This window comes from Cucurbita moschata, unplaced genomic scaffold, assembly GCF_002738365.1.
Source record: "Cucurbita moschata cultivar Rifu unplaced genomic scaffold, Cmos_1.0 Cmo_Scf00006, whole genome shotgun sequence".
Taxonomy (NCBI): Eukaryota; Viridiplantae; Streptophyta; class Magnoliopsida; order Cucurbitales; family Cucurbitaceae; genus Cucurbita; species Cucurbita moschata.
In genome coordinates this window covers 897,044-920,800 of record NW_019268522.1, presented here as the reverse complement: position 1 = coordinate 920,800, position 23,757 = coordinate 897,044, and the positions used below count along the sequence as shown (strand labels likewise).

Genomic DNA, 23,757 nt, shown 5'->3' with positions numbered 1-23,757 from the left:
TCTGCCATTTGTCCTAATTATGGTCGTGTTGCTAGTAGCCACAATCCATCGAGCCAATTCCTATAGACGTAATCCGCCCATTCTTAATTGGACGCTTTAACCATTCGATCATGGATGCTTGTCGAAGATGGTCGTACACAGTGAATAACCAAATTCCAATTGAAATAAAATCTTTAGAATATGTCTACTCCAAACCTATTAAATTACTTTCGATCAATTTTGTTGGCGATTAGACTCGTATTTACCTGGATTATATACTAACCGTGTTAATATTGTCTATGGCTTGCTAGCATATAACATCTACTTTTTAAAAAATGATTACCAAAACGCTTGCTAAAATTGTCTAATCACGCTTTCTACAAAAAAAACTTCAAAAATAGGTCGAGGTCTGTGATGGGTCATTTTGCTACTAGTAATCCAAGTTTGAGTTGACTATCTTACTCAAGAACGGTCGACTCAAATTAATGATCGGAATTAATATTAAATTTAGTAAAAATACATGAACGGATAATGTATTGTATCATTGATGCGGATGAGAAATTTTGCAACCTGATGGCTTTGATTAGAAGTGAAGCATAGAGAAGACCTGATGCAAAGAAGGCTAGAAGGACTAAAGTAGGACGGTAGAAGTTAACCGATCAGGTTTATTTGATACAACTATTGAATACCCCGTATTCAAGTGATACCTACCCATGAAATGATTGAGAACTAGGACGGGATCGAATGACTTGAACTCAATACATTTCTAAAAAATTCTACAATAATTTGTATAACCGATTGCTAGTTGACCATGCTATAAGAGGCGGGAGCCAACCAAAGAAGGTCAGTTGGACTCAGTTAGAACCCTTGATCCGGTTCAACTAGGTTATTCCATGCGAGAATTGTATGCGCCCCTTTATCCTCAAATGTGGGTTGACCGCGTGACAAGAGGCAGGAACAAACAAGAGAAGGTCAGTCAAGACTCGGTTGAGACCCTTGATTTGGTTCAACTAGATTCCCCCATGCAAGAATTGTATACGCCTCCTTTCTCCTCGATCCACGTACACAAAACCGAGGATTTCTATTGTCTTGAACCCAAATTCTTCCAACTCAAATCCAGAAGATATTCTTACCTCCATGTCTAATCCAGAATTTGTTCCTACTATGACTTCTAACTCATCCTGTTCCCATCTCCTAGTGTTAATAAAAGCTCCTTACCTAGATTGGCACCTAAATTACTCACCATTCTCCCTGCAGCAGTTTTATATCAGTTCATATCGGTCATCGAATTTAGGAAGAGTTTGCTTACAACCAACCGTGCTGTTGACATGGCTGATTCGGTCGGCGTCTAGACGACCTTGGCTAAAACAAATGTACATCACCAGCAAACCTAAAACAAGCGAAGAAATGTAGCGGCTGAACGATATGCCGAACTCCTGAAAAAACACCCAAATACAACAACAGAAATAACTAGATTTCCTATGGTTGTGGAAAATGAGTGCATGATATAAAGCTAAATCAGAGAGAATTAAGCCTATTGCATTTCTAAGATCGCATTGCATTCAATTAATGTGATGTTCCATGTTGGTTGGGGAGGAGAACAAACCACGATTTATAAGGGTGTGGAAACCTTCCCCTAGCAGATGAGTTTTAAAGCCCAAAGAGGACAATATCTGCTAGCGGTGGATCTGGGTCATTACAAATAGTATCAAAACGAGACATCGGACGATGTGTCAGCCTTCTCGCTGTTCCCCGAAGGGGGTAGACACGAGGCGGTGTGCCAGTACGGACGTTGGGCCCCAAAGGGGGGTGGATTTGGGGGTGGTCCCACATCGATTGGAGGAAGAAAAGAGTGCCAGCGAGGATGCTGGGCCCCGAAGGAGGGTGGATTGTGATGTCCCACATTAGTTGGAGAGGAAAACAAACCACCATTTATAAGGATGTGGAAACCTTTCCCTAGCAGACACGTTTTAAAGCCTTGAGGGGAAGCACAAAAGGGAAAGCCCAAAGAGGATAATATCTGCTAGTGGTGGATTTGGGTCAAATAGCAAGAGAAGGACGATATTTTATCCAGATAGATGATGTTCACCCACTAAACCGCCCGCTTATGAACACTACTTCTACCTATTTTTTAAAAAAACCAAGCGAAATTTTGAAAACATAAAATAGTTTCTATTGAGGATTCTCTAAGTGAAAACATTAAGAACAATGAAAACAAGCACAGATAATCAATGCAGCTCTCTGCCTAAATAAGGAAGTAAATTTATGCACTACTTACAGAGTAAGAAGTGAAAGCGAAGGTCGATTCTTAACGAAGATCACGAGAATCAGAGAAGCTTAGAGCAGCAGTGCCGATCTGATATGGCATTATCTTTAAATCTTCCTGTGCATCTATGATGCCATCTGTATTCTCAAAAAGTTGCTTCCGAAGAACGTCGTGCAAACGACCAAAGAGTTGCTTCTTCAATGCTTCGAAAGCCAAGTCCAACCGCTCGAGTTGCTCCATGGAATTTGCATTGTACATAAACAGACCATAGTAAAGATCAAAGCTATCTCCAGAAGTGTTTGACACCAAGTCCAACAAGGTATTATAACCTTTGGTGTTAATTGGTGTAGAGCTCAAACTCAACTTTTCTAAAACTCTCCCCATTGTATGGGTAATGAACTGTGAGCCTGCCGCATGCCGATCGTGATCGTAGCAAGACATTTCCACCATTCGACACCCTTCACTCGAAAATATATCAAGAAAGCAGTTGCAACGGAACGCTCTCGATTCCTCATTTCCTACTCGAACCTTATCATAAACAAAGGAAAGATCGTTCCACCCGTTCTTACCACTCTCTGGCCCGAACATAGGATGTGTGCAGAGGATGTCGAAGTCTGGGGGTAAAATTTGAAGAAACAAATTTCTTGGAAATTCTTTCACGGAAAGTACGTCAACAAACAAAGTGTTTCGTTTCAATCTCCGAAAAGGTAATGATCTGAGAACTTTCTCTGTTGAAAGAATGGAAGTGCATAGAAGAACTACTTCTGGGTGTTCTTCACATAGATCATCCATATCAGAAAAGTAAGAGATGCCCATCTCTTCTGCTACGTCTGAGTAGTCCGACCTCGAGTAGGCTAACACAGTGTGACCCTGTTTTACTATCGTCTTGGCAAGAAATTGACCGAAGTTACCAAATCCAACAACAGCAATCTTGAGCTTTGAATTTTTCTCAAGTTTTGTGGCTTTGATGTCATAAGTTGAAGAAAGGTCCTGAAACCTGAAGAAATATAGAGAGAGGGTTTATTCTTCTGAAGCTTCACTTACAAGGAACAGCACAAAATTTTCTCTATGCCTAACCCTTTATGAACAAATCACAATCCAAACCAATCAGGATATAAACATCACATAATATTCAGGAAATTAACGAGGATCGAAAGGATTAGCGTCTTCAAACTATTTTGCTAACATGAACATCTTTGTAAGAAAACGATTTCTAACTCTCCCTACCAGACCAACCACCATTGATCCAGACACAAAAAGAAAGACGACCCAAAAGTTTAATGTGAATATTGTGTTAGGAATCACGGATCTCCACAATGGTATTGTGATATTGTCCACCTTGAGTATAAGCTCTCATGACTTTGCTTTGGGCTTCCCCAAAATGCCTTGTAGCAATGGAGATGTATTCCTTACTTTATAAACCCATGATCATTCCCTAAATTGGTCAATGTGGGACTCCCTCCCAAAAATCCTCAACAATCCTCCCCTCGAACAAAGCACACCATAGAGCCTCCCCCTGAGGTCTATGTAGCCCTCGAACAACCTCCCCTTAATCGAGGCTCCACTCATTTCTCTAGAGCCTTCAAACAAAGTACACCCTTTGTTCGACACATGAATCACTTCTGACTACACCTTCGAGACTAGCAAGTTCTTTGTTCAACACTTGAGGATTCTATTGACATAGCTAAATTAAGGGCATGACTCTAATACCATGTTAGAAATCACGGATCTCCACAATGGTATGGTATGATATTGTCCACTTTGAGCATAAGCTCTCGTGGCTTTGCTTTGGGCTTCCCCAAAAGACCTCGTACCAATGGATATATATTCCTTACTTACAAACCCATGATCATTCCCTAAATTAGCTAACATGGAACTCCCTCCTAACAATCCTCGAATCCTCGACATATTGCACAGCAAATAAAGCACAAACATACAACACCATTAGATGTTTGAACCAAAGAACAAAAGCATAATCTAAGCATCATTGAAAGGAAAGGCTATGGGACCTTGCCTGGTAGCTTCCAGATAAGTTGTCAGTGCAAAAGAAGCCCCATTTTGAGGAGGATTTTCAGGCAATGTTTGCAACTTTTCACCGTTTCCAAACAATTGCTTCCTCACCATATCATGCAATCGCCCAAAAAGCTGTTGTTTCAAAGCTCCAAAAGCCAAATCCAATCGCTCGATCATCTCCATCGCGTTCTTATTATACATAAACAAACCATAATACAAATCGAAACTATCTGCAGCAGTGTTCTTCACCAAATCCAACAAAGTTTCATACCCTTTAGTATTAATCGGCGTAGATTCCAACATCAACATATTCAAAACTCTCCCGACCGTATGAGTAATGAATTGCGATTCAGCCGCATATCTATCATGATCCACACAGCTCATCTCCACCATTCTGCAACCCTCTCTCTCAAAAATACTCAAAAATTTCTCACAGCGTGAAACCCTAGATTCATCCGACCCAATTCGAACCTTCTCGTAAACGAAGAACAGCTCATTCCACCCTTTCGCACCGCTTTCAGGGCCAAACATTGGGTGAGAACAAATTACGTCAAAATCCGGAGGCAATAACTCCAGCATTAAGCTTTTCGGGAACTCCTTCACCGAAAGCACATCTACTACCAATGTATTCCTCTTCAATCTCTGCAATGGCAACGATCGGAGAACACTCTCAGTTGAAATTATCGACGTACAGAGCAAAATCACCTCTGGGTGTTCTTCAGCAAGGTCATCCGGGTCGGAAAAAAACGAAACCCCGAGCTTACGAGCCGCATCGGAGTGGTCAACTCGGGAATGAGACAAGACGGTATGACCTTGGCGGACGATTGTTTTAGCGAGAAATTGACCGAAGTTACCAAACCCAACGATGGCGATTTTGAGCTTGTCGGAGTTGTGAAAACGGGATGCCATTCTGGATTCGTAGTCGTAAGGTTGCGCAGCATCAATGGCGCGAATTCGAAGAAGAGGTTTGGGAAAGAACTGAAAACAGGGGAGAATCGGAAGGGGCTTGGGATTATAGAGACGGTGGTGAGAGAACGAAGGTAAAGAAGGTACGGCCGGAGAGAGGTGGCGGAGAGAAGACGGCAACAGCATAGGTGGCGAAATTGCTCCGGTCCGCCGCCGTAACGGAGTGGATTAAGAGGAATGAAAAGTGCAGGGCCACGAACGGGATTTACAGGATCTCAAGAATGCGTGCCGTCCCGAAGATTCAGGTTCCTTGTGTGGCTCGTTTTCTTCTTTTGGCATTTCTTTAATGGCTCACGTTGTTTCTCAAGTTTCCTGTCCATTTTCAAAATTGGCTAAAAAGTTACATTTATCAAATTCTAACTCTATAGGCTCCACTAAGAACCGTCTCAAATTCTAACTCTCGAAGATGGTAGAACCGTCTCAAATTCTAACTCTCAAAGATGGTAGAACCGTCTCAAATTCTAACTCTCAAAGATGGTAAAACCGTCTCAAATTCTAACTCTCGAAGATGGTAGCGACTTTAGGGATGGTAAAACCGTCTCAAATTCTAACTCTCAAAGATGGTAGAACCGTCTCAAATTCTAACTCTCAAAGATGGTAGAACCGTCTCAAATTCTAACTCTCAAAGATGGTAAAACCGTCTCAAATTCTAACTCTCGAAGATGGTAGCGACTTTAGGGATGGTAAAACCGTCTCAAATTCTAACTCTCGAAGATGGTAGCGACTTTAGGATATCACGATCATGCTTGTTTAGGACTTGCGATTGACATAAAATGTCTCAAAATGTACTATTAGAGAGGTCAAGTACGAAGCGTGGTGTCACGATCATGCTTGTTTAGGACTTGTAGCTGACATAAAATGCCTCAGAGTGTAATAGGGAGGCCAAGTACGAAGTGTGTGGTATCACTGTCATGCTTGTTTAGGGAGGCTAAGTACGAAGTGTGTGGTGTCACGATCATAATTGTTTAGGGCTTCTGGTCAACATAAAATGCCTCAAAATATACTATAAGAAAACAACGAAGTGTGTGGTATCACCATCATGCTTGTTTAGGGCTTATGACCGACATGAAATGCCTCAAAATGTACTATAAGGAGGCCAAGTAGTCATAAAACCTCTTCGACCCACTATTGTAAACTCTCTTGTCTACATATTTTCGATGCAATTGACATTTACAATGCTTTCTCAATCACGTTTTATAAGAATATTTTCTCTCAAAACATGAATCGAAGATTAAGACTACATCAAAATCATCTATACAAACCATTTTTCGTACACCACCTATTCGCTAGGTTAGAAAGTGTCGCACGATAGCTGCCCCGCTAAGGTAAACAATTTTTACTAAAGTTTTTATAATGTGATGTTCTAACAGTTCCTGTGTAGTGATTGTTGAACACTTGCCCTTTCTAGATGTTTGGTGATCCACTAGAAGAATTTTTTCTTCAGATGAAATTTGATTCTTAACCTTTTCCATCTGCTCTTCTCTAGCAATGGATGCAAACTCAAAATGTAATCTGGCATGAAGTCGTGCCGAGTCAATATACCGACCACGGGCGATCTCTGCAATAAGGCGAACACGTTAGCCAAACGTTCTAAAACTCAAAACTTTAAGAACAGTGAATAAAAACTTATGAAACTCGTGTCGACGACATCCAATTCTACTTCGTGTTGTTCCTTAGGTGCAAAGAAATTACGAGACTCAAGATACGTGAAAGTTACTCACCCCGGGGACCTTAGGTATCACTAGCATGTGTCTTAAACCAGTTTCTCGAAAAATTGCGAAAGCCTTTGCTAACGACATCGTCTCCAAGACAGTACAAGGCGAGGTATTAGCGAATGGATGTAGATCGATGAACATCTCCATCTCTTCATCAGTCAACTGAATATCTTCAATCCGATCGACATCGCCCGAACCCATCATTGCAAAATCATCAGCTGATAATAGCTTTAAGGCATCCTGTCTTTCTAATCCTAGTGTTGGAACCGACAAGAAAGCTTTCTTCTTTAACAACACGATGAGATGAGCTCTGAGAATTAGACCATATAAAACAGGGAATTCCGAGAAAGGAGGCTCATCGATGATGGGAAATCCGTGATGGCTCGTCCATTTGAGAACGTTTACTACGTTACGAACCTTCTCGATGCCACGGAATAATTGAAGTGGACTTGTTAACACACTGGCAACAGTCAGCTGCCTCATGTATGGCTCAACATGGCATTCTAGGTAAGGGAACCCCTTGGCTTTCATGATCTGGTTGTAAATATTACAGTTGAAAGCATCAGCCACAGTCTTGGAAATAAGGAGAACCAACATTACTAAAGGCAGCAACAACAAATTATTGGTCAATTCGAGCATAATAACACATAAAGAAACGGTCGTCCTCATCGACCCCCCGAGAAACGAAGCAGCACCCAATATGGCAAAGAAGCCATGGCTAAGGTTTGTGTATGGACCGACAACCATTCCAACGAAACGACCATAAGAAGCTCCTGTCACAATAACAGGAACAAACAGGCCAACCGGAGCAACCGTACCGTAACTAAGAACGCTCAACGAAAAACATGTAACGAAAAATGTGAGCATCGATAAGAATTGAAACTCAGAGTCTGTGCCTTTGCTAAAGAGGTTCTTTATGGCATCATCATTGGTGTTAAATATAAGACTTGCAAGATCATTGTAGTGACCATAAGAACACTGAAACTTCTTGAAGTTACCCGATCGACCTATCGTAGGACAGATTTCTCGAGCACTTGATGGGCAAGGTTGGCACGATGCGAACCACGGTAATCCGAAAAGAAGACATGACGTGAAAATCGAGACAGAGCAAGCCAGTAAAACTTTGTAAACAATGCCTTTCCTGGAGAGAAACAAAGGGAGCACAATGAGAATCGAAACTCGAAAAGCTTCGTAGCATTTACGAACAATAAAGTAAGAACTTACTCGTGTATGAGATTGTAAACGCGAAGAACTTTGGTTAGAAGAAAATTATAAAAGCTTCCAAGAATGCCTCCAATGAAAGCAAGGGCAAGCACAGGAGGTAGATCTTTGAGGTGATATGAGGGGAAGTCTGAGTAGGTATCAAATATTATGAGTCCCCCTTTACCAAACAATCCACATAATCCATTCAGACAAACATCGATCAGTGAGCGTAATACGACAGCAACGATAGCCGTCGTGAAAAATGCTCGCCACAGAAGGGCGCTTCTCCACCTGTGACGATAGTCAATGTGAGAAGGTCGTTCGTTCAAATATGCTAACACAGCATTCACAGCTCCTAAGATTCCGAACGAACGCAGTTCGAATCAGATAATGACTCGAAAACAGACTACATACCGAGTTATTAAACATACCATGATGCCATCTCTTCAAAAGCAAACAACACGCCCCCAACGGGAGCACGAAAAGCAGCAGCGATTCCAGCAGCAGCACCACATGTTACAAGATCCCGCCTATCTCGATCCTTCTTGAGATGGTATAGCCATCTCCAAGTTAAACCAAATACTTTGAAACACCCCTGACCTACCAAGGATGCAACACATGCCCCTGTATGAACCATAGGCCCAGCTTTTCCAACGACCATAGATGACGACACGATAGCAATGCTGCCAATAATCTGCAATCAAACCATATTCATGAGACTCTGGCTTCAAGAGGAAGGACGTAACAACCCAAACCCATAGCTAGCAGATATTGTCCGCTTTGGCCCGTTACGTATCGCCGTTAGCCTCACAGTTTTAAAACATGTCTGCTATAGAGCAGTTTCAACACCCTTACAAGTAATGTTTCGTTCCCTTCTCCAACCGATATGGGATCTCACAATCCACCCCCCTTGGGGGCCCAGCGTCCTCACTGGCTAGTGTCTGGTTCTGATACCAAATGTAACCGTCCAAACCCACCGTTAGCAGATATTGTCCTCTTTAGGCTTTTCCTTTTAGGCTTCTCCTCAAAGTTTTTAAAATGTGTTTTCTAGGGAGAGGTTTCCACACTCTTACAAAGAATGCTTCGTTCCTTTCTCCAACCAGTCACAACAAAATGCTCTAAACCCAGACATGTAACTACCTATTACTCGACTCTATTCCAAAAAATTTTGCAAAAGAGAAACCATCCTAAATTACTCGACTCTTTGTTAAAGGGGCACTAAGAGTAACTTCAAACGTTACTAAATGACGATGTATTCTAAAACAGCAACAAAATCACGAATTCATATCAACCAAATGTGTAATCTTACTTGATGGAAATGAAAAGGGGCATCCGACGTTACTACACGCTTCAAACAAAGGAGCAACCCTACAACTAAAAAGTACAATAACGGAAGGAACACTCGGTTTGTCTTAACCAGGCGCTACACCTCAAAGCATAATCCGATCTAAAAACAAACAGGTTGTTCGTTCCGTCGTCGACCCTATCTATATTTCTATGATGACAGTAAGAAACCGAGGTTATAGATATCTGAAACACAACTATAAACGTTCAAAGAACTGTTTTACCTTCACTAACAATGTCCTGGGCGATAATATTCCGGGGGCGTCCACACCATTCAGATAAGCCTTTACTTCTGGTATACCTGAGCCGGCTGCTAGGGGGCAGATCAATGCCGTAATGACAGATGCGAATAGGGTGAGAAGTAGATTTGAAACAGAGAAAACAAGAAAAGCCATCCAATACCTGAAAGAACTTTCAGACTTCCATCAAAATATCTTGGAAAATGGATCGTTGTTAGCCTCACATTTTTAAAACGCGTATGCTAGAGAGAGGTTCCCTCTCCAACCGTGGGATCTCACAATCCACCCTCCTTAAGAGCCCAGCGTCCTCGCTGACACACCTCCCAGTATATGACTCTAATACCATTTGTAACAGCCCAAGCCCACTGCTAGTAGATAACATCCGTTTTGGCCCGTTACGTATCACCGCCAGCCTCACAATTTTAGAACGCATATGTTAGTGAGAGATTTCCACACCCTTATAAGGAATTCTTCATTCCCCTCTCCGACCAATGTGGGATCTTACAATCCATCCCCCTTGGAGGCTCAACGTCCTCACTGGCACACCGCTCAGTGTCCGGCTCTAATACTATTTGCTAGCAGATATTGTCCGTCTTGGCCCGTTACATATCGCCGTCAGCCTCACGGTTTTAAAACACATATGCTAGGGAGAGGTTTTCACACCCTTATAAGGAATGCTTTGTCCCTCTCTCCAACCAATATGGGATCTCACAATCCACCTCTCTTGGGGGCCAACGTCCTCGCTAGTGTCTGACTCTAATACCAATTGTAACAGCCCAAGCCCACCGCTAGCAGATATTGTCCGCTTTGGCCCGTTACATATCGTCATCAGCCTCAATGTCTTAAAACGCATCTGCTAGGAAAAGGTTTCCACACCCTTATAAGAAATGCTTCGATCCCCTCTCCAACCAACGTGAGATCTCACAATCCACCCCCCTTGGTAGCCCAGCTTCCTCGCTGGCACACCACTCGGTGTCTAGCTCTAATACCATTTGTAACAACTCAAACCCACCACTATCAGATATTGTCCTCTTTAGGTCGTTACATATCGCAGCCTCGTGATTTTAGAACACATCTACTAGGGAGAGGTTTCCACACCCTTATAAGGAATGCTTCGTTCCCCTCTCCAACCAACGTGAGATCTCGTAGTTTTTCTTTCCGAACTCAATGAAATCAGTACATCAATCATAATTCTACAAACCCATTTCCACCAAAACAAACAGAACAGATTGCAAAGATCGCAAAGATTTCAATCAACAGAAGCACAGAAGAACATGAACGAAATCAGTACCTGCCCTCAAGCATCATATTCGAAGTAACAACAAACTTCTTCCCTGCAATATTCTCCACCGCCAGATTGTTGAAGAACCCAACAAGACCCATAATCAGACCGATCAAGAAACAAGACAACCATTTAATAACCAAGTATTGAAATATCTGAAAATCCTCACGACTCCTCCAATCTTGCATGAAGAAATCATTATCAAAAATCCTGTAAAACACGAGACACAATGAATCAAAACAGAACCGAAAATCAAAACCCCAGACGAACAAAGAACTGAACTCACTCGTAATCAAGGCTTTCAATGGGGCAGATATTAGCGCCAACAAGGGCGACCTGTGAGGAAGAATTGACAAGCGATTTCTGAGGAGCAAGCAAGGGAGTGATAATGGATTCCTCATCGCCATTGCTGGGGTTGGCGGCATCCATCGACGAACTTCCTCTGACACAGAATTGTGATTTTAAACGAAATGGGTATCCAATTGGTTGACTGGATGAAGCCTTACCGTATCGATTCTATTGGATTAATTTGGCCCAAGCACTCTTTACTCGCCTCTCTCTTGTCTTTCATTTCCAAGAAGAAAGAATGAAAACTGACCATTTACTAAGTTTTAAATAAGAGAAAGACAAAAATAAATTTGGAACTTCCAAAAATCCCAAGTCTTGTTCATTACAAATTTGGAACTTCTTTCAGTATTCTTCGATTTGGAAGTTATAAATTTTTACCCATTCATTTAAATTGAATAATCACTAAGCTCGATTATTATTAATCAGGTCGATTATTAATCAGGGTTGTCAACAAATTGTTAGATAATGAATAAAAATAGTGGTAATTACAGTATAAATTGTCGATTTAGACTATAATTACAAATAGGAGTGATCGAGCAAAATGTATTATTGGATGAGTTTTACATAATCACTCAAACTAGTTGATACGTGGTATGATCAAATATTGTGCGAGAATAGATTCAATACAAAAGTACGTTTGAAAAATAATTATCTACCAACCCAATAAAAGAAATTATTTATTTATTTATCTAGACATCGAATAGATACCGACTTTTAAATTAAACTTTTCCAAAATTCTACTTTTTTTTTTCTTTTGTTTTTTTCAAATTAAAATTTATCCTTTCATGAATATAATATATATTTTCTTGTATCAAGAAAATTTTGATTGGTTTAATTATTTATAATTATTTTTTTTATAAAAAAAAATCGAATTATAATATATTTGAACATATGAATTTTGTATGAAAAAAAAATGAGGATGATTAGAATATTTGTAAATAAATGAAATGATTTGAATTTTAGGTTAAGTGAGTACCAAACTCAAGATGGTGGGTATTGCATTATGTTGATTGTGACCAACTTTCCTAGAGTGGCCTACTACATTGTATATCCCTAACATAGGCCTATGTATTTAATGCCTACTCTCCATTCAAAAAGTAGTCAATCCAACCTTCACGTCTCTTTCATTTAACGAGATTGATGAAATCCTTTTCGATCCTATTTCATGTCAATATTAGTAACTCGAGAAGTTTATATATGTAATAGCCCAGGTCCACGGCCAGTAGATATTGTCTTATTTGGGCTTTCCTTTCCGGACTTCCCCTCAAGACTTCAAAACACGTTTGCTAGGGGAAGGTTTCCGCACCCTTATAAAGGGTGTTTCGTTCTCCTCCCCAACCAATGTGGGATATCACAATCCACCCCCTTCAGGGCCCAACGTCCTTTTTCCAATCGATGTGTGACCCTCACCAAATCCATCCCCTTTGGGGCCCAACGTCCTTACTGGCACACCGCCTCGTGTCTACCCTCCTTCGGGGAACAACCTCCTCGCTAGCACATAGTCCGGTGTCTACTCTGATACCATATGTAACGGCCTAGGTCCACCGCTAACAGATACTGTTCTCTTTGAGTTTTCCCTTTCGGGCTTCCCCTCAAAGCTTTAAAACACGTCTGCTAGAAGAAGGTTTCCACACCCTTATAAATGGTGTTTCGTTCTCCTCCCAACCAATGCAAGATATCACAATATATGAGGCGAATTAGCACAAAAGAAAAGTAATCCAAATGTCAAAAACATTTTTTATTACACAAATCAAACGAATCAAAGCAAGACATTAAACCAATTGAAACTTAGAAGACAAAAATATGAAAGGTAAGAAATCTCTATTTGAAGTGGGCAGAAGACGGGACGGGTCGAAGAATTGGGTGGGGATGAAGATGGAAAATATAACCTCTACCCATTTAGAGGCGAGTCCCCCGAGTGCAACCGGGTTAAATGAATATCACTCGCTAAACTCTTACCTCCGACACTACACATTTATCACCAATTCTATGATGGGCAGTCATATATCATAATTTATTTCTCTTCAGGTCACTATCTCAAAAAGCAAGCACTTTTTATTTCATTTCTTTCATACCCTTTTAAAATTCATTGATATTTGTTGTGTTCTTATTAATAAAGGCCAACCATTTGAGACAGGAAGATCCAAGCCCGACGTTGTCGTGTCGGCAACTCATCCGGAATAGCGACATTCACAAAAAAGTACACTGATTAGCAACTCATCCGTCCATTTTCAGCTCGAGTTCATCGACGACACGTCAATTACAGCGCAAACATCCACTCACTGTTCTTCCCACCTCTTCAATTCTCTCTTTCCATCTGTATTCAATGTGTTCTTTTATGGGTTTTTGTTCCTAAATCCACTGAAGCTCGCAAAAAGGAGCTCTAATGGCGTTTGTGCTAGGTCTTGTGCTCGGTGTGTTTGTCGGGTTAGGTCTCATCGTCAGCTTCGTGAAGTCCGAGAATGTCCGGTCGAAGCGACGGGCTGATCTTGCTGCTACAATCGCTGCTTTTGCTAGAATGACAGTGGATGATTCGAAAAAGATCTTGCCTCCTCAGTATTATCCCTCTTGGGTCGTCTTTTCTCAGAGCCAAAAGTTGAGTTTTCTTCTCACTTTTCCTTGTGTTTCACTTGTGTATGAAGTTATTTAGTTTTCATGTTCATGGTGGATTAACATTGGTTCTGTTTCCCCATTTTTGCAGCTGGCTTGGCTCAATCAGCATCTTACCAAGATTTGGCCATATGTTAATGAGGTAGACTGTTTGTTTTTGTCGGGTTTTACTTATAATTGTCTGTTCTTGGTGTGTTGACGTGAGATCCCACGTCGGTTGGAGAGCGGACGAAGCATTCTTTGTAAAGGTGTGGAAACCTCTCCTGGTAGACGCATTTTAAAATCGTGAGGTCAACGGCGATACGTAACAGGCCAAAGCAGACAATATCCATTAGTGGTGGGCTTGGGCTGTTACAAATGGTATCAGAGTCAGACACCGGGCGGTGTGTTAGCGAGATTGTGAGATCCCACATAGGTTGGAGAGGGGAACAAAACATTCTTTATAAGGGCGTAGAAACATCTCCCTAGTATACGCGTTTTTTTAACACCGTGAGGCTGACGACAATATCTACTAACAGTGGGCTTGGGCAGTGGGTTTGGACTGTTACAAATGGTATCAGAGCTAGACACTGGGCGGTGTGCCTGCGAGATTCTAAGATCTCACATCGGTTGGAGGGGGTTTTTATAAGAGTGTAGAGACATATTCCTAATAGACGCGTTTTGAAACCGTGAGGCTGACGACAATACGTAACGGGCCAATGTAGACAATATATACTAGTAGTGGGCTTAGGCAATGGGCTTGGATTGTTACCAATGGTATCAGAGCCAGACACTGGACAGTGTGCTTGTGAGATTGCAAGATCCTACATCGGTCGGAGAAGGGAACAAAACATTTTTTATAAGAGTGTAGAAACTTAGTAGACGCATTTTAAAATCATGAGGCTGATGGCAATACGTAACGGGTCAAAACGGACAATATCTATTAGTGGTGGGCTTGGACGGTTACAAATGGTATCAGAGCTAAACACTGGGTGGTGAGCCAGCGAGATTGTGAGATTTCACATCGGTTGGAGAGGGAAACATAGCATTTTTTATAAGAATGTAGAAACTTCTTCCTAGTAGATGCATTTTAAAACCGTGAGGCTGACAGCGATACGTAACAGGCCAAACCAGATAATATCTACTAGCAGTGAGCTTGGACTGTTACAAAGGTAGGAGAGTCAGACACCGAATGGTGTGGCAGCGAGGACGTTGCCTTCCAAAGAGGGTGGATTCTGAAATCATATATTGCTTGGAGAGGGGAACAAAGCATATTTTTTATAAGAGTGTAGAAACCTCTCCCTAATAGACACATTTTAAAACTGTGAGGTTGACGGTTATACATAATGGGCCAAAACAGATAATATCTACTAGTAGTCGGCTTGGGCTGATACAGTTATCTCTTACTTGTTTGGTTGATTTCGTGTGACAGGCAGCTTCTGATCTGATAAGATCTTCAGTAGAGCCTGTTCTTGAACAATACAGACCTATCATACTGTCATCACTCAAGTTTTCCAGGTTCACTCTTGGCACTGTGGCTCCTCAATTCACAGGTTTGTTCAAGATGGAGATTGATGAGTTTGTAGTCTGTAAACATTATCTGAAGTTCTAACTGTCCTATTCTACTTGACAGGAATTTCTATAATTGAAGATGGGGGAACTGATGGTATCACTATGGAGTTGGAAATGCAATGGGATGGCAATCAAAGTATAATACTTGATATAAAGACTAGACTAGGCGTTGCACTACCCGTGCAGGTATGAACTGATAGACTTCAACTTCCATTATCGTCGAAGTGACTCGTTCTCTCACCCTTTGCAAAAAATTTGGTTAGGTCCGTTCGGGAAAGTACGTCATAGTTAATCATACTAGATCTTGTTTCTGTATATGTATAACTCACGTAATAAATCGAACTTGAGAGCTTCTTTTTGGTCGACTAAGCAATGGATGACCTCTTCTGAAAAAATTAATGGTTCAAGAATTAGATGATCTTTAAAGTTCGTATTTCAAAGTAAGTACTTTTACATATGCAAGATTGTGACAGGAAAGCTGTTGGATCCCACATCGGTTGGAGAGAGGAACAAAACATTCTTTATAAAAGTGTGAAAACCTCTCTTTAGTGGACGCGTTTTAAAGTCTTGAGGGAAAACTCGAAAGGAAAAGTCCAAAGAGGATAGTATCTACTCGCGGTGGGCTTGGTATGTTACAAATGGTATCAGAGCCAAACACCAGGCGATGTGCCAGCAAGGACACTGGGACTTGAAGGGGGGTGGATTGGGAGGTCCCACATTGATTAGAGAAGGGAACGAGTGCCAGCGAGAATGCTGGGCCTCGAAGGGGGATGGATTGTGAGATCCTATATCGGTTGGAGAGGAGAATGAAGCATTCATTATAAGGGTGTGGAAACCTCTCCCTAGTAGACACCTTTTATCAGCTAGCGGTAGGCTTAGGCTTAGGCGGTTACAAAAGCTCATTGATCTCCATCGTGCACTACATTGTTCAGGTAAAAAGCATTGGATTCACAGGCGTTTTCAGGTTGATATTCAAGCCTATGGTTGACGAATTCCCATGCTTTGGTGCAGTTTGTTTTTCTTTACGGCAAAAGGTATCCCGTAAACTCCCACTCATACTCAAAAGGGAAACTTCCTTATTGACAAAACCTAATATCTTAACAGAAAAAGCTGGACTTTACACTCAAAGTTATTGGAGGGGACATCTCAGCAATACCTGGGCTTTACAGTGCACTAGAGGTGTGATCATTAATTGTCATTATATTCACTGAATCACTGTTATAACTATAGAGCTTATATATGAACACAGGGAACAATTCGAGATGCTGTAGAAGATTCTATTACATGGCCTGTTAGAAAAGTTATCCCTATCTTGCCTGGAGATTACAGGTATGAGTATGGGAACTGAACGAGCCACAAGGTTGTCTTGTGGCCTTTGCTCACTACACTTACGAGCTTGATGGTCAACTTTAATTGTTTCAGTGACCTGGAATTGAAGCCTGTTGGGATATTAGAGGTGAAACTTGTGCAGGCAAAAGAGTTAACGAATAAGGATCTGATTGGAAAGTCCGATCCATATGCCGTGTTATACATTCGGCATCTACGTGACCGAATGAAGACCAGCAAAATAATTGTGAGTTATCTTACTTCTCTTAACTTTGTTCTCTCTTTCGCCTTTTGGATATACTATGAATTTTGATTGTTTCTTTTGTAGAACAATGATTTGAATCCAATTTGGAATGAGCACTTTGAGTTTGTTGTTGAAGATGAATCGACACAACATTTGGTCGTGAAGGTTTATGACGATGAAGGACTTCAGGCTTCTGAGCTTATAGGATGTGCTCAGATACGATTAAGCGAGCTTCAACCGGGTAAAGTGAAGGATGTGTGGTTGAAACTGGTTAAAGATCTGGAAGTTCATAGAGATAATAAAAACAGGGGGCAGGTAACAACACCTTTAATGAACATTTTGCTTATTGGTGTCAATACCATTTATATGTGTGAGACCCCACATCGGTTGGGGAAGAGAATGAAACATTATTTATAAGGGTGTAGAAACCTCTCCCTAGCAGACACGTTTTACAAACCTTGAGGGGAAGCCCAAAAGGAAAAGCCCAAAGAGGACAATATTTGTTAGCGGTAGGCTTGGGCCGTTACGAATGGTATCAGAACCAGACATCGGGCGATGTGCCAACGAGGAGGCTAAGCCCCGAAGGGGGTGGACACGAGGCGGTGTGTCTTGACGTTGGACCTCAAAGGGGAGGGAGTGAATTGGGGGTCCCACATCGATTGGAGAAGGGAACAAGTGCCAGCGAGGACACTGGGCATCGAAGGGGGGTGGATTGTGAGATCTCACATTGGTTGGGGAGGAGAGCAAAACATACTTTATAAGGGCGTGAAAACCTCTTCCTATCATACGCATTTTAAAAACCTTAAGGGAAAGCCTGAAAAGGAAAGCCCAAAGAGAACAATATCTGCTAGTGGTGGGCTTGGACCGTTACAATATGTATGAACAGTGTCTATTGTCTTTTCTTTTTAAGCGAGTCCATGCTCATCCTCGTTATACTAAATCTTTCTCGTACGATCCACATTCAACATTCTTGATGTTCTGCTAAGAAGAGACTTCCTATATATGATGGTGCATTTTTTTTGTGTCTTTCTGTTAAATGTGTTCATTAGGTGCACTTGGAGCTTCAATACTGTCCTTTCGGTATGGAAAGTGGCTTTACAAATCCATTTGCCTCTGATTTTCCAATGACTTCCTTAGAGAGTGTCCTCAAGAGTCAGGCAAATGGAACGGAAGCTACCGAAAACGGACAAGCTGTCACACCGAAGAGGAAAGGGGTTATTATTAGAGGAGTACTTTCCGTGACTGTGATATCTGCAGAAGACTTGCCTGCAACAGATCTTGTAGGAAAGTCTGACCCATATGTTGTATTCACCATGAAAAAATCAGAAATGAAGAACAAAACAAGGGTAAAACTCCGATACCCGAAATTATGATCCAAAACTATCCCTGTTTGCCATTTCCTTCTCCCTCTGTGATCTATAGTTTCATATTTCAGGTTGTGAATGAGAGCTTAAATCCCATATGGAATCAGACTTTTGACTTTGTTGTTGAAGACGGACTACATGACATGCTTATAGCTGAAGTTTGGGATCACGACACTTTCGGAAAGGTGAGGCACCGTTTTATTAAAACTGTCCATCTTTTTCGTCTCATTTCGAGCTAAAATATAGTTGTGACTGGCTTCACAGAACATATACATATACAGAATCTTTTAGTATTAGACCCCACATTGGTTGGGAGGAGAACGAAACACCCTTTATAAGGGTGTGGAAACCTTTTCCTAGCAGACGCGTTTTAAAAACCTTGAGAGGGGAAGCCCGAAAGGGAAAGCCCACAAAGGACAATATCTGCTAGCGGTGGGCTAGGACCATTATATTTAGCATGTCTTAATCTTTTAACTTGTTTTAGCACCTCTACTTCAGGTTGTAGTGATCTCAGTCTAACCATTGCAACAATCACTAAAGATTATACAACTAGAACCTGTTGCAACTTCCCCTTCACTAACATTGATTTCTTGGATCATTTAGGATTATATGGGCAGATGCATTTTGACACTTACAAGAGTAATATTAGAAGGGGAATACAAGGAATCGTTTGAACTTGATGGAGCCAAGTCAGGGCGGTTAAATCTACACCTCAAATGGATGCCACAGCCTATCTACCGTGATTCCTAAGCAATTCCCAGAACTGTAAACCAGTAAGTTGAGGATGTACAATACCTACTTCTCAGAGCAGATCAGTTGAACAATGAGTCTCACGTCTTGTATAAGAAATATACATTCTATTTTTGAGGTCAAAAATAGAAATTCTCACCCTATATGTCATTGAGCCTAAAAAATAAAATAAGATTCAGATTCAAGTTTCAATATAGCTAATAGGAACTGAGTTCAATAAATACAAAAATTGTAGATTATTCAGGAAGTTTAAGAATAAAAACTAACCTTATCTATCGCTGTACAATTATCAACTCAACTCTTCCCCAAGTATTCAAACCTCTTGGCCAATATCGACAATAAAACCTGTCTGCTTGCAATTAGCAATGTACTTCTCTGGAAAAGCGTACAGACAGAAGGAAAATTCATCATGTGTAGCCTTTTAAAACATCTCATATTGGTTCTCTTGGAACTTAAAACAACCGATTTCAGTTCAAAATTGCAGACAAGTCTCAGCTTTGAGTTCAGAATGGCATAGATCATCGGAAACTACAATGTTTCGATTTCCTTTCTACACAGAAGGGCTCTCAAGACTGTATAAGCTGAAATCAAAGCAATCTGCAAATGCTCACAGCTACTAGCTTTTATGCAGATCTGACCCATTTTACGTGTATTTAAGTTGGCATTAACTGACACTCTCATGCTTCGGCTTAGCCGAAACTCAGACTCCACGTTCCCACCCAGGATCGTTTCCTTATCGAAAGAGAGGACTGTCATTGTTAGACTGAGATGGTCATTCCTGACAGGGTAGTCTCTACCCCTTAAAGTAGCTTCTATGCTCCCACCGTACACCATTTGTCCCGCTCCTTCAATACGACCACCACTGACTACAAACTTTACTCTCTTGCCTACAGATATGGTATCTTCAAGCTTGGCCCCATAATAGCAATTTCTCTTGATAGATGTCAAAGAAACTCCAATTCCAGGAACGTTGTGCTTAATGCTACCCAGTTTAGCATTGCTATGAACAGTGTACATCCTATCCGTACCAGCAGATTGAACATCTAGACCTAAAGTGTAAGATGATCCCCGTGAATCTATGTAAGAAGCAGCACACTCAGATTGAATGTTGAATACCTGTTTATCCTTGCTCACCTGTCCAGTGACTGAGGTAAAAACATTTTTGTTCATCTCCATGGCTGTTTCCAAATTTATCCCATCAAAGCCAACGTCATGATCCCATCCTTGTGGGTCAAGAACAGGTCTCACAATCCACTGATCGTCTACTGCAATGCAACGATATCTGTGAACAAAACAATCTGAGTCAAAACTGGGTGGAACGGCCATATCTGGGAGAAGAACAGCCTCTGCTTCCGGCATTGCCTGCAAATCACCATTATTATCATTGTCTACCAAATCTCTATCATTTAAAAGTTTGACCTCCTTCCTCCTTCGATACTCTTCTCTCAACTGTTTCTTTAAATATAGAGTCTCCCTGTAATCCAGCTCATCTAAGTATTCCTTTTTCTGTGAGTTCGACAATTTCTCAAATTGGGATTTCGTTAAAATGCGAATCGAAGGTAGATCATCATACTCATCTTCTTCATTGTCACTGAGTAGAATAGCTTCAATGTCATAGTCCACACCTGATGGACTTGACATACCTCGGGGCCGTAAAATAGATGAGAGTAAGTGGGGAAGTGAAGGCAGCCGGGTATTAGCCAATGGCCCTAGCTCAATGCAATTTTGAAATTTCAGAAGGGCATTAATGCTGCCCAAAACTTTGGTACAAATGCACAACAACAAGAAATGTGATCTCCAGACCTGTCCATTTGGAAGGACTTTTTCCCCCATAATATTTTTCTTACAGTGAGGATGGTTTTCAACCAAAAGGACGGGATTTTCAAGTCTAGGGTCAGACAATGCCTGGTGAATATTTTGCTGCAAAATCTCTGAGGAATGGGCCACATATGATTCAAAGGAGACGGGATATCCATCAGGTCCTTCTGGAAGAGCCGAGGAACAATGAGTCAAGACCAGGATGGTGTTGAACCAAATTGCAGAACCAAAGACCTCACTTATTTGCTTCATCAGAAGGTAATCAGCATGATTCTTATTTATGACGTCAAGGCGCTCAAAGTACAAAACAATATCTGGTGGTGATTTTCTTATGTATCTCTTCACAGAAACCATAATTTTCTTATTTCTCTTCATATTTCCTGAGGAACATTGTGAAAAACCAGGGGTATCAATGATGGATACTTTAATCCCATTGATTGTTCCCACAATCTCCTGAATACGACCAGTTGCTGGTTGAAATGCATCAGTGTCAGTTTTTGCTTGATCAAAGAGGGAGTTTATTGTAGCACTCTTTCCAACTCCGGTTTTTCCCAGTACAAGTATTCTAAATGTGAAGTTTGATTCTGGTATCCCAGCTGCTTCTTGTTCAGCTGCTTTAGCGCTGGCTTTACCCCTTCCAAGGTTTACTTTTATGAGATCTGATTCCCCTACTTGTATCAAAGTGGCTAAATGTATTCGGTACAGAACCTTTTCCACTAACAAATTGTTTTGTGTCTGGCCGATTCTCTGTAGAAGTCGAAAGAACTGAACTTGGAGGTCCTCAAGCTTTGTCAACACATCCATCTTTCCCCTGTTAGAGCTATGTTGAGATTGGGGTGAACTTCCACTAGGAACCTGTTCCAGTAACAAATCATCTTGGTTCTCCAAATTCTCACCAGAGTCTGATGTATGAGGGGCACTGGGTGTTACAATAGTGGTTGCTTGTACAACTACAGAAGATAATATTCTGTTATAATTTGAGAAGTTCGAAAAAGAAAAAAAACAGAAAAGTTTTATAAAACAAGTTCACATTCTTGTACAGTAGATTGTAGCTCAAGCAAGAGATACTAAGCAGCTTTAAAAGTAAAGAAGAAGTCTTCTGTAAAACCATTTTCTCTGATCAGTGACCAAATAGCCCCATCAACATTATATTTCTAAACCGTGACTAGTCATCGGAACAAATTGGTTGACATAGAAGAACATTAAGGTTTTGAAAGAAAGACATGAACTCGGACATTAAAAAAAGTTCAAAATGCTCGGTAGCTGCCTACATCTAGCCACAAATAATAGCAATGAAGCCAATACACCACCAATAACTCGGACTCCAATGAGGCCTGGGGTACAAGAATAAGAAATACCAGAAGATATATATGTTTCTTGAATCTTTACAGATGAGGAACATAAAGAGTTAATTAACTAACGAGTTAATGAAACAAATAATAACCAAATCAGGCAGGAAGAAAAAAATCACATGAAGAAAAGTATTGAAAAAGAAGAAATATAAATACTTTCTCAAGGAGATAATATACTTTACTTTTCTAAGAACAAAATGAATTCATAATCAACAAAGAACACAAAACAGGTGGGGGTTGGGATCAGCAATCCACCCAACAACCCAAGGGGGCTATAGAAAGTAATCCCAATTAGCAAAAACGCAAGCAACAGTGAGTTACAAAATTAGGGGTAAAGAGGGCATGAAAAGACCAACAATTAACCTAAATCCACATTCCCAAAGGATAGGCTTAATAGCATAAGACCAAATATTCTTGAATTTCTTCATCAAGGAGGAAGATAAGTAATCCAAACAAGCTATAAATTTTCTTAAAATCCATGCCATCAGCAGAGGCAGAAAATTTTGAATCTAAAACAAAAACAAACATTCATCAATTCAGACACGTACCTCCATCATCTTGGTCTTCATCCACGAGTTCTACATTTTCCTCACCAAAGAAACTGTCACTCCCCAGTAATGGTCTAGATGAAACCACTGACTTGGATACTAATTGAGAAAATAACCAGTCTCTAACCCCCTTCATTATGCCTGCAAAATATTAAAAAGTTATGAACAAAAATGCTTGAACTTCCAAATTGGCTACAGTAACAGTAGCTGAAAAACCCATGGTTCATGTGATTTATCAACCGATCATGCCCCATAAGTACACCAAATGGGAAGAAAAATATTATGAATCTATCTACTTAAAATGGCTTGGTTCACATGGGTAAGGATGTCAGACGAGGGAAAGACCCGATTGTCATACAACATTGAGAATGAATTGGAAGTTGAAAGGATGTTTACCTAGGCCAAACTTGATAATGATTAAATTCTTGTACGTCAAGCATGTTCTCAGAAATTACTCGATCCTCTTATTGTTATTACTGAATGCTCTTTTTGTGAGAGTAGTTCTAGAGAAAATTGGCTGCTGAATCACTGGCAAGATCATTCACAACACCACTGACAACACAATACAGAGCAACTTTCATGTGGTATCTCCTTCTCCTAGCAATGACGCTACTATTCTTTGCTAAAACACAGTGGAAGAAACGAAATCAAGGAGAGCTGGTTGATAAGTTATTGGAAGAGATTAGAATCTTGGTCTCAAATTGTAGCTATTTAGCTCCCCCCTTTTTGTAATTATGATAACTTTTAGATTCTTACAAGCTAGAGTGTTTTTTTTCTAATATCCTCCAAGGATTCTTTCCTTCTTTCCTTCATTTTTTTTTTTTTTTTTTTTTTTTTTG

At 40.8% G+C, this 23,757-nt stretch overlaps 4 protein-coding genes across 7 annotated transcripts in view; 1 reads left to right on the top strand and 3 right to left on the bottom strand.

Annotated features, from left to right (window-relative positions):
* Positions 1-602: 602 nt before the first annotated feature.
* On the bottom strand, positions 603-5,552 carry LOC111444329 (arogenate dehydrogenase 1, chloroplastic-like). Of its 2 annotated transcripts, XM_023082389.1 has the most exons (3): positions 4,260-5,550; positions 2,258-3,242; positions 603-1,415 (listed from the first exon to the last, which is right to left on the bottom strand). In XM_023082389.1, the coding sequence occupies exons 1-2, from the start codon at positions 5,348-5,350 to the stop codon at positions 2,288-2,290; spliced, it is 2,046 nt and encodes a 681-aa protein (XP_022938157.1). In that variant the 5' UTR covers positions 5,351-5,550; the 3' UTR covers positions 603-1,415; positions 2,258-2,287. The 2 variants fall into 2 exon arrangements, with proteins under 2 accessions (XP_022938157.1, XP_022938160.1); XM_023082392.1 differs by lacking the exon at positions 603-1,415 and having other exon boundaries at positions 2,977-3,242; positions 4,255-5,552.
* Positions 5,553-6,371: 819 nt separating this feature from the next.
* On the bottom strand, positions 6,372-11,626 carry LOC111444324 (putative chloride channel-like protein CLC-g). The gene is made up of 7 exons (XM_023082383.1): positions 11,294-11,626; positions 11,017-11,217; positions 9,711-9,888; positions 8,574-8,836; positions 8,164-8,433; positions 6,946-8,080; positions 6,372-6,782 (listed from the first exon to the last, which is right to left on the bottom strand). The coding sequence occupies exons 1-7, from the start codon at positions 11,434-11,436 to the stop codon at positions 6,648-6,650; spliced, it is 2,325 nt and encodes a 774-aa protein (XP_022938151.1). The 5' UTR covers positions 11,437-11,626; the 3' UTR covers positions 6,372-6,647.
* A 1,860-nt stretch (positions 11,627-13,486) lies between these two features.
* Positions 13,487-19,381, top strand: LOC111444332 (synaptotagmin-5-like). 2 transcript variants are annotated; one of them, XM_023082397.1, is made up of 12 exons: positions 13,487-13,927; positions 14,057-14,107; positions 15,377-15,497; positions 15,578-15,702; positions 16,449-16,550; positions 16,621-16,695; positions 16,766-16,845; positions 16,939-17,089; positions 17,171-17,401; positions 18,136-18,432; positions 18,522-18,635; positions 19,054-19,381. In XM_023082397.1, exons 1-12 carry the CDS (start codon positions 13,742-13,744, stop codon positions 19,198-19,200), a joined length of 1,680 nt encoding a protein of 559 aa, XP_022938165.1. In that variant the 5' UTR covers positions 13,487-13,741; the 3' UTR covers positions 19,201-19,381. The 2 variants fall into 2 exon arrangements, with proteins under 2 accessions (XP_022938165.1, XP_022938164.1); XM_023082396.1 differs by having other exon boundaries at positions 13,487-13,951.
* Positions 19,368-23,757, bottom strand: part of LOC111444323 (translocase of chloroplast 90, chloroplastic-like) — a 6,610-nt gene continuing 2,220 nt past the window's right edge. Inside the window, exons 2-4 of one of the 2 annotated variants that reach the window (XM_023082382.1) lie at positions 23,315-23,540; positions 22,919-23,059; positions 19,368-21,968 (exon numbers count right to left, since the gene is read on the bottom strand). In XM_023082382.1, coding sequence (XP_022938150.1) covers positions 19,729-21,968; positions 22,919-23,054 — 2,376 coding nt within the window. In that variant the 5' untranslated portion in view covers positions 23,055-23,059; positions 23,315-23,540 and the 3' untranslated portion in view covers positions 19,368-19,728. The remainder of the gene's footprint in view (positions 21,969-22,918; positions 23,060-23,314; positions 23,541-23,757) is intronic. The other variant, XM_023082381.1, reaches the window with a different exon arrangement.